The following is a 10,460-nucleotide window of genomic DNA, read 5'->3' on the forward strand; positions in this document are numbered from 1 at the left end:
TGCCCCACCTCCCAGCCCGGGCACCTGCTTCCCACCTAGCCCAGGCTTCAGGCTCCTGGCTGGGCTCCAAGACCTTTGGGGCTGAGAGCCCTCCTGTGCCCTCTACCCTGGCAGCCCCTGAGGTCCTGGGTCCAGAGAAGTATGACAAGTCATGTGACATGTGGTCCCTGGGTGTCATCATGTACATCCTGTGAGTACCATCCCCACTTTCTTCCTCCACATCCCTCCCCCACCCCTATTATATACCCTCAGTGCCACTTCCGCCTATATCTTGGTGAGGGGCTTGTGTGTGTCACTCCTCATGCAGGCTGCCCTTCCCTTTAGGTCATGGGATACTACTCCTTCAGGCTGCCTGAGGGTCTTCCCATGCCAAGGGCTGATGACATTCCTGGGATGTGCCCAGGAATCTGGAGGGCTGGTACTATTGTCATGGTGTCTGCTGCCTGTCTTCCCAGTCAGGGCCTTGGGGTAGAGAGTGGGTCTGCCCTGGCACTGCCCCTCACCCCATGCTGAATGACCTCCTCCCTCCCCCAGCCTATGTGGCTTCCCACCCTTCTACTCCAACACGGGCCAGGCCATCTCCCCAGGGATGAAGAGGAGGATACGCCTGGGCCAGTATGGCTTCCCCAATCCTGAGTGGTCAGAGGTCTCTGAAGATGGTGAGTGAACTTCTCTGCCCCAGCCTGCCCCACCTGGCCCCTGCAGCCTCCATTCTGGGAGATATCGCTTTGGTGTCAAATTGACCTGTGTTCAAATCTTGGCTGCCCCACTACACAGCTGTGTGACTCTAGGCAACCTGTGACTCGCCTAACCTTTTCGAGCGTCTGTTTCTACATCTGCCAAATGGGCTTAAAACTGGCTTCCTTGAAACTCCCTCTAATTCTTTTGTTCTCATTCATATTATCCCTTCTGGTGACCACAAACTAATCTGCCCTATATTATTAAATAGTTATCTATTGTTGCTTAACAAATTATTCTGAACACTTAGTGCCTTAAAACAAGGAAGTTATAGCTTACTGTTTCTATGGGTTAGGAATTTGGAAGCACATGCAGCCCTTTGCCCTGACAGAGCTTGTGGTCTGTGGGGAAAGGTTGGGGGACTGGCTCTGAGAAACCCTGCAACCTCACCTCTCCCCTCTCTTCCCTGGCCTCCCTAGCCAAGCAGCTGATCCGCCTCCTGCTGAAGACAGACCCCACGGAGAGACTGACTATCACACAGTTCATGAACCACCCCTGGATCAACGTGAGCACCTCCTCATCCTGCAGCAGGCAGGGTGTTGAGCTAGAGCAGGGTCACCAGACAGGAGGGTGGTCGCTCTGGAGAACCCAGTGTGGGGCTGGGATGGACCTGTGCGCACAGATGGCTAGTAGGGCCCTACTTACAACCTGGCTTTGCCATTGCTCCAGTCAGACTCCTTCACCTCTCAGTCTCAGTTTCCCCATCTAAGACTGGTAGAAGGGCATGGAGTTGCCAGGGGAGGGGAGCCAGTGCTGTTCAGTGCCTCCAGGTTCTAATCCATGGGCTTGGGGCTCTTGTTAGCAATCGACGGTGGTGCCACAGACCCCGCTCCACACAGCCCGAGTGCTGCAGGAGGACAAAGACCACTGGGATGAAGTCAAGGTGGGTAGGCTCTGCCTTAGTGTCCCTGCAGGTTCCAGGGTTTTAGAAAAATGGTCTACCAGAGTCTGGATCTTTGGCCCCTCCCTCATGCCTGGAATACAGGCTGTCTGTGACTGCCCCAATGGTCTAACTGTGGCACTCCAAGGATTGGTCCACACAACCCATTCAGGGTGACCCTCCTGGCTCATTTCCTCAGTGAAAGGGGCCTTTGGGCCAGGGGTTCAGTGAAAGGGCGATGGCCCAAGCTTTGGTCCTAACCTTTCTTATAACCAACAACATTTGGGAGGGTGGTCAGCCTGGTTTTAGACTCAGCAGAGGCCAGGTTTGAGCATATGGGGTAGCGGCTCAGAACTCTGGGGCACCCAGGGCACAGTTTCCAGGCCCCAGTGCCCTGGATATCCAGCGAGATGGCATTCTCTGCAGGCCTTGTGGTTCTGAGCAAGTGGAGTTGGTTCAGTTCCTTGTCCCACTTACCCTTGGTGTGGTCCCAGGGAGTCACTATCCTTTTGTGCCTTAGTGGATAAACTTAGTGTCTACCACAAAGGGCTATAGTGAGGGTTATGTGACACAAAGGGCTTGGCCCAGTGTTGGGTACACAGTAGGCACTGGGGCAGCACAAGGCGTCACTGCCATCACTGACTTTATTAAGGGGCTTCCAAGGCAAGAGGGTGATGACTCTTAAGGGCAGTACATCCTCACCTCTTAGTGCCTCCCATCGTGTCTGTCCCCAGGAGGAGATGACCAGTGCCTTGGCTACCATGCGGGTGGACTACGACCAGGTGAAGATCAAGGACCTGAAGACCTCTAACAACCGGCTCCTCAACAAGCGGAGAAAAAAGCAGGCAGGCAGCTCCTCGGCCTCACAGGGCTGCAATAACCAGTAGCTCATGGGGCCTTGGAGGAACCAGGCCTCTCAGCCTGGGTGACAGACTGGAGTGTGCTGAGGCCCTGGCCAGGAGGGCCCAGGGTCATTCTTACAACAAAAGGATTATTTTGTTGTGTTTTAATTTGTCACTTGAAACTTCAGGATGGAGAACCCTGACCCAAAACCTCCTTCAGAGCTCTGGCCCAGGCTCAGGCTGAGAGAGGGTCAGAGGTGAGGGGCTGAGGAGCCGCCTGCTGCAGCTGCAGCACCTCTTGCCAGGGTGGCCTGAGTGAGGCCTCAGCTCTGTCCTGCCCTGGGGCATGGCCTTAGCCTTCCAGGCCACTGGGAGTTGTGGCTGGGCTTCCCATCTTCCACGGAGACACCCCACTGTGGGGTGGGCAGATGGGCCTGGCCTTGAGAAAGGCATTGGGCCATCGGTTGCCATGGTGACCAGGGACAGTGCTGCTGTCTGTGACTGCAGAGTATGTGAGCAAGGGAGGGAGGAGGGGCAGTTGAGGGTCCATCTCTGCCTTCTTAGGGAGGCTGGTCTCTCTCACACTGGCTGCCCCTCTCAGGTTCACCCCTCTTTGGTCTCCCTGAGGCTGCAGGGTCCAGTCTGCCTGCCTCCCTGGGTGGTCCAGCTCTGCATTGCTGCTGTGCCAGTCCAGAGGGCACTCAGAGCTGTCCCCTGAGGGAGTGCCTGGGCCTAGCCATTCTGTCACTACCCCATACCCAAAGGGTGTTTTTTTTTTTTAATCTCAGCTGAAGGTGAGGGGTATTTTTAACCCTTTTCCACTTTGGAAAATGTCACTGTGACAAAAGCCAGTATACTTCCCTTACCCCCACCTGCTCACCAGATCTCAGGCAGGAAATCCCCTGTCTGTTGCTGGCAGGGGCTACCTGTCGGTGCGCTTTTGTGAAAGTGGATGGTTGGGGGTGGGGCCAAGAGGCTTCCCATTAACCAGGCGTCTCTTTCTATCCTCTGGGTCAGACTTGAGGTGGTAGGAGGCTACTGAGCAATGCCCATTAGAAGTCTGGTTCTGGCTCAGCTCGGGCCTGCCTCCGAGCAGAGAGGACCCCTTCCTGGCTGACCCAGGCTTACCCCGCCCCATGCTGCCCAGGGTAGCCTCAGGGTGCTGAGTGCCTGGTATGGGCTGACAAGTGCCTGACACCCAGCCTGGTTCCTGGCCCCTCTCTCACTGGCTGGGAAACCCTAAGCCACAGCAGATAGGACAACACTGCTGGGTTTTACATGCAGATATTAATAAACACCATTTTGGCATTTTCCCCTGGTTTCTGGATTTCTCTTTGTCTACATGGGTGGACAAAAGTGGAAGTGGCCCAAGGGCAGCTGCTCACGCCCACTAGTGATTTCCACCCTGACTGGAGAGGGTGCCCCAGGCCTGGTAAACATACCAGGCTGTCTCCCAGGCCACCGCGTCCTCACTAGGCATGGAAAGGTCAGAGATGTTGAGGGATGGCAGCTGCCACATGCCGCCAGCTCTGTGCTGCCCCTGTGCACTGTGTGTGTGACACCCACCCCCAGCCCCGTGTGTGCCAGTGTCTGCCCACAGCGGCCACCCCCAGCTGCGTGCCAGCCTGCTGAAGGGCGGGCAGAGTGCCTGCTGCAGCGCTGAGCTATTTTCAGAAGCTGCCAGATTTCATTTGGCAGTGAGAATATCGGGGAGGGGAGGGGCGGGGGTGGGTTGCTGGAAGACTGTCTTTTGACTACTCCAGTAACAGAGCACCTTCACCCCTCAGGAGCCTTGCAGGCAGCCTCAAGGGGGGCTCTAACTGTGGCATTTCTCTGTCCCCCCTCCTGTCTTGAAACCTCCCAGTTTTCCAAGATCTTATCTGGTGCTTCCTCCTCTTCCCGCCTTCCCTCAGGGCATGGGGGAGGGTGTGGAGATGTTAGAAGGCAGGGGACAGGCAAGCACTTCTGAGATGTTCTGCTGCTCCCCAGCCTGGTGACCTCGGACAAGTCCCTCGGCTTCCTTGGCCTCAGTGTCCTCAACCATGTATTGGAGATGACAGAGCCCACCTCGTAGAGTCGTCTGGGGACTTGGGTAGATGACATATGTGAAGCACTTAGTGGGGTGCCAGGTGCACAGCTCATGCCCAGCACCCATTAGCCACCCCGGCATCCTTAGCCATCAGAAAGGAGAGAAGTACCTAGAGTTGTGAGGAAATAGCAGTCCAGCCCCAAATCTACCTCAGACTGAGGTAGAGCGTGGCCAGATAAATTCTAGAGACCCCATGGAACCTGTGGTTCAGGCCAACTCCCTGAGTATACTCTCTAAGTCTGATGAAATGCTGGCGGGACGCAAAGGTAGATACAGTCCATCTAGTCACAAAGCTGCAGAGGTACAGATGGATGCCCTCACTTGGCTACTGAGCATCCACTGTGCCTGAGACCCTGTGCTGGGTGCAAAGAAGGCAGCAGTGAAAGCTTAAGACAGGGGTCTCACCTCCGAGTGTTTACATCTATGAGGGAGAGGACAAAACACAAACATGCATTGAATCACGGTCTTGATGTGGTCTATGAAGGAAGGATATGACTCCAGGAGAAGAGGGTGTCATGGGGCAGTTTAAGTGTAAGAGAGAACTTATGTACCCCAGTGGCTGGGAAGGGTGCCTGATAGGTTACCAGGTTGAAGGCAGAACTGCAGTGGCTGAGGCCTTGGGGACAAAGGGACTCTGTGCTCTAGGGCTCTGCTTGTCCCCCACCTCTGCCAGTCTATGCTTCTCCCTGGGGCTGGTCTTGATCCTCCACTTGCACCAGCCTTCTCCACAGGCAAGACCAGAGCCGCGAAGTCCTAGTCCGGGAGGTCATCTGCTCAGGTGTCTGTGTGCCAGTCTCGGGGAAGGATTCTTATTGGTCACATTTGGCCCTTTGTTGTTATGGGGTAGGGGATATGACCCCTCCTGTTATTTGGTGGTGAAGAGGGTGCAGCGGAAGCAGTTGGCAGAGGACAGGATGGAAGGATTTTCCCCTTATCTTCCACATCTGTTTGGCCACTTCCAAGAGCCCATGAGGAGCCTGACCCAAAGATAAGCCCTGTCCCGGCCCTGGCTCCCTAATCCTGGGCATCAGGTGTAGCTCTCACAAGCCAGGGCTGGGAGGCTAGAGGCCTGGCCAAGTCACACTGCGCTTGGGGCCTCAGTGTAGCTGTCTGTGAAATGGGAGCAAATCCCTGATAATCAGGTAGTATCAGGTGAACTAAGAAGCTGAGTGGCAACATGTTCACAACAGCTAATCCATATACGGACATTTGCATGGGCTCCAGGGTAGCTTCCCTGGGAGCTTTCAGTAAAGAATTCCATAAGAGATGTGTTCACGCATGTGCATATGTGAGTGTATGCGTGCATGTGTGTGTGTGTGAGACAGAGAGACATCTCTTCCCTGACCTAGCCAACAGCCCCTGACTCTGTCCTCCGAACCTGATGCTGGCTGGCTCCCAGCAGCCCGCCTCATTGCTATTCTACACCAGCCCCTCTCTGCCCTCGATTCAGCCCCTCCACTGCAGCATCAGAATTGAGCCTCAAAATGCAGCCTGCTACGGCCTCTGCGGGGGTCTCAATGCTTCCAGGCCTGCTTGAAACTCTCCTTGGCAGGCATGGGGTGGGGGAAGGGCAGGCCTTGTGTGGCTTGTCTCCAGGCCTGGCTGCCTTGGGCCAAGCCTTAGCGTCCCTAGTGGGTCCTCACAGTGCCTGCAAGCCTAGCAGGGTAAAATTCTTCCTTTTGTTCTGCTGGGCAGCCAGCACACTTACCTCTTAGAATCAAGACCAGCAGGCAGGAAGGGTCTAGGAAGCCCACCTCCCACCCTGTGAGTAGAATAGGGTGGGGTTGTCTAGAGCCAGGAGACCTGAGCTTTGATTTATGAGACCTTGGGCAAGGCCATTGTTATTTTTGAGGTTCCCCATTAGTAAAATGAGATGTTGATTAAACACAACCAGGTAATTCCAGCATCCCTGACAGACATGTTACCACCAGTTGGATTATGAGGAATGCTCTCTGGTCTCAGGTAGATCATGCACTTTGCTAGGCCTTAGTTTTCCTATCTGTTAAATAGGAATAACCCTCAGAAGGGTGGGATAGCACTGTGATGGCGAAGGAGAGAGGGGTGGTTGAGCCCAAAGGCCTTGGTCACCAACATAGCCCAAGTGTCTGCTAGGTAATGCGTCTGTCACCTGCCCAGCACTCCGCCAGTTCTGTGCCCTCCCTGCTTCCCCTGACTCGGAGAAACCAGTTCCCTGGGACTCAGAGGAGCTGGCTATAGGCAGGACAGGTTAATTGGGGTGTGGGGCCACCTGCTGGTCACCTGGGTAAGCATTCAGTGGACACCTACTGTGTGCCAGGACTCTGCTAGGGCTTTACATGGATCATCTCACTTAGTCCTCACATTCCCATCTTTACAGATGGAGAAACTGAGCCCCAGGCTCTTAGCCACTGCCCTCTGTGTCAGAGGAGGTCAGAGGAAGGAAATGCTATTTTTGGCTGTGGGCAATCACAGAAGGCCTCCCAGAGGTGGTGACAATGTGAACTCAACAGGAAAGCCAGATTTGGTTAGACAAAGATTTAGGGAAAGGGCATTTCAGCTGGCAGGTAAAAGGTGAGGCAAGACATTCTGCATGAAGAATGGAGAACAAGTCTGTTTGCTGGGTGAGAGGCAGCCATGGCAAGGGGGTCTCATTTCCTCATCCCACCTCCTGTAGGAAGTCAGAGTGGGGTGCTCAGGGGTGAGACAGTGGGCACCTGGTAACAGCTCCTCCTTCTTAGCACCCTCAACGTACTTTCATGTGTGGTGCATTTCCCTCTCCCCACGTCCCCCTCTGCCTCCCCTGAGGATATACCCAGCTTTTTGTCAGCCAGTTTATCAAATAATACATGCATCTTCTCTTAAAGCTGTAGCACTTCTAGTTGGCTCCAGAGCTGGCTGCCAGAGGTAGGGCCAGGTCTTTTCACGTTGGACTCCCTGGACCCCCAGGATTTGGTGGAGGAGTCCTAGCACTCCCCCACACCCCATTTCTACTTTCAACAGTGCTATTTTATATATTGGAGTTTCTCCTGAGATTTAATTTAAATAAGATTTTATATGCTTAAAAGTTTTATGTGCCAGGCATGGGAGGCCAAGGCAGGAGGATTTCTTGAGGCTAAGAGGCCAAGAGTTTGAGACCAGAATGGGCAACATAGTGAGACTATATCTTTACCAAAAAAAAAAAAAAAAAGAAAGAAAAGAAAATTAGCCAGGTGTGGTGGCATGCGCCTGTAGTCCTAGGTACTCAAGAAGCTGAGATGGGAGGGTCGCTTGAGCCCAGGAGTTCAAGGTTACAGTGAGCTACGATGATGTCACTGCACTCTAACCCAGGCAACAGAATGAAACCCTGTCTCTAAAAATAAATAAATAGATAGATAAATCTTTATGGAGCACTGAACTAGACATTAACAAAATTTATCTCGAATCCTTCAAAGTAGGCATTATGGCCCCCATTTTACAAATGGAAAACCAAGGCTCAGAGTAGCTAAGTGGCTCGCTAAGGTTCATGGCTGGTGAGAACAGGAGGCAGGGCTCTGACATGGCAAAATGACCTCAAGTTGTTCTTTCTCCCACTGTTCCTGCCCTCAGAGAGTCCAGACTTCATGAACACAGGCAGAGAACAGCTGCCTTCATTGTCTGGTGGACTGCAACCAGATATGACTGAGTGGTCACGGGTGTCTGGGGCAGGTATGCTTTCCCCTTTCTGGTGGGGAGTTTACTCTGGACAGAGAAAGGTGGGTCAAAGAGAGGTGGTGGGATGAGGAGGAGGCATCAGGGGAGGCCTCGGGTAGCCTGCTTTATCCTGCAAACCCTCTCTCTGCTGCAAGGACAGTGGATAAAGCAGATTACGCCCCCATTCTGATACCCAGCCTTGATCTGTGTTCACAGCAAGCCAGGGAGCAATCAACCCTCAGAGCTGGGAGAGATTCTCTGTGCAGCAATGAGGCAGGCCTCCATGTGTGGGGACCCTCCCCAGTCCAGCCTCCCTTCCAGGTGATAGGACACTGGACACATGGACTTTTGGGTCTGGATGGAGGGTCTCACAGCCCACCAAGAAAGGCCAGGTGAGTGAGGGGCTGGGCTGGGCTACTAAGCTCCAGTCTGGCCGGCTCCAGTTATGCCTTGGAGCCCAAGTTTTGAGCACCTAATGTGTGCTAGGCATGTCTTGCACATGACCTTGTTTACCTTTCTGTTCTTCCAATAGCCCTCCTAGACAGAGGTTATGCTCATCTTGCAGATGAAGTCACTAAAGCTTGGATGGCACCAGAAGAAACTGCCCAGGTTCCTATGTGTGGTATGGATCAGAGTCTGGCAATGGTCGTTGGATGGCAGGACCAGAGTCTGAATTCAGGAGTATGGGTCTCCACACTCCCCTTCTTAACAGAAAGGTGTCCCTGCTCAGAGTCCCAATTTCATCTGACCCCTTCCTTGACATGGTCTAGCTGGAGGTGTCACAAACCTGTCCCTCCATCACCTGATCTTCTCTGACCCTGGATGCTGGAGGAAGGACTCTTGGGGCTGACCTTCTATGGCCTCTGGCCCCTGGACCTGGTAGGGAGTGCCTGGCACTTCTCAGGATTGTTTAAGGTCAGGGTAGTTCCCCAATGATGAGACAGATGTTGGGTATGAGTCACACAGCCTAGGATCCCCTCCTGACTCCACTCTGTGACTTTGGACCACTCCCTTAATCTCTCTGAGCCCGTTTCCTCATTAGAACATGTAGACAGCAATGCATTCCCCAGGCTGTGAGACTGTGAAAGGTAAGGCATGACATTCTGCACAGCTCCCAACATGTCATAGGTCCTGAAAAAATTCACCTCTCACAAGAGACTGCGTGGGGCCTGATGGCATTCAGGGAAGTGTTGAGTCACAGGTTAAAGCCTTCAGAAAGGAGGCTGACTTCCTGGGAGAAGCTGTAGTCAGAGCTCCTGTCTGACTGAGTTGCCCACCTGCCCTGGGTGCCTCTCTTTTTCTGAAGGTCCCTGCCAGGTCAGGGCATAGTAGGCTGTGCAGTAGGGCTGACCAGAGCTGCTGTGGGAGACAGCTGAGGCAGAGAAGGCTCTGCTCAGTGGCAGCCAGGCAGGCTCAGAGAACCCTTCTTCACAGGGTCATGAAGGGGGCCAGAGACTGTGGGGCACAGGGCACCAGTCGGGTGAGGGGATGGATTGGCTCAGAGTGGGAAGTGGGATTGTCTCAGAGCCTACTGTGGGAAGGCTTCCCTGTGCTGTTGGCTGGGCCAAACTCAGCAGATGGGACTCCTTCTCCGATGATGGAGCCCATAGCCAAAGAGTGAGGTGAAAGATCAGGACAGAGGGTCAAGGAGTTCTCTGAGAAGGGTACCTCACTGAGGATGAATTGACTGTAAAAAGAGAGCAAGGGCATCCTTGGTGGAGAGAATAGCAAGTGCAGAGGCCCTGTAGCTGAAAAGGCCTTTGAGTATCTAGGGGCAAAAGAGAGCACAATACACCTCGAGAGTGCTGGTCTCATCCAGCCTCCCCTGGAAAGAAGTGAGTGTGTGGGCAGCCTTATGGGACACAAGGAAGTAGGGCTTTTTGGAGGTGCCTTTCTGTAGGCTCTGCCGCTGACCACCCAGAATAGGGTGAGTCCAGGGTTCAGGATGGCTTGGTCAGATGTGAATCAGCCCTTACCCAGCCCTTGACTTTACAGATGGAACCTTGGCTCCTAAAATGGCTTTAATATCTAATTGTTGGCAATAAATTGAACCCACTAAACCATGAATGTGAAGCTCATTGGGGCTGTTAACATCAGCAGATCAAGTGGTCATGTCTGTTTCCACACCAAGATGCAATAAGATATAACTCACCTCTGGAGATAGATTCTGTAGAGATAGGGCCCTGCCCTCCAGGCCTGGGAGAGCTCTTAGGGAGCTCCTCTAACTGGAGTTTGATCTTCCTGGAGTTATGTGAATGCTTGG

At 53.6% G+C, this 10,460-nt stretch overlaps 1 protein-coding gene across 2 annotated transcripts in view; it reads left to right on the top strand.

Moving 5' to 3' along the window:
- Window positions 1-3,770, top strand: part of MAPKAPK3 (mitogen-activated protein kinase-activated protein kinase 3) — a 29,246-nt gene extending 25,476 nt beyond the window's left edge. The window contains exons 7-11 of one of the 2 annotated variants that reach the window (XM_012638579.1): window positions 115-190; window positions 535-659; window positions 1,158-1,243; window positions 1,541-1,621; window positions 2,353-3,770. In XM_012638579.1, coding sequence (XP_012494033.1) covers window positions 115-190; window positions 535-659; window positions 1,158-1,243; window positions 1,541-1,621; window positions 2,353-2,505 — 521 coding nt within the window. In that variant the 3' untranslated portion in view covers window positions 2,506-3,770. The remainder of the gene's footprint in view (window positions 1-114; window positions 191-534; window positions 660-1,157; window positions 1,244-1,540; window positions 1,622-2,352) is intronic. The other variant, XM_012638586.1, reaches the window with a different exon arrangement.
- Window positions 3,771-10,460: the final 6,690 nt, after the last annotated feature.

The sequence above is a fragment of the Propithecus coquereli genome, unplaced genomic scaffold (genome assembly GCF_000956105.1).
Source record: "Propithecus coquereli isolate 6110/MARCELLA unplaced genomic scaffold, Pcoq_1.0 Scaffold1, whole genome shotgun sequence".
In the NCBI taxonomy this organism is placed as follows: Eukaryota; Metazoa; Chordata; class Mammalia; order Primates; family Indriidae; genus Propithecus; species Propithecus coquereli.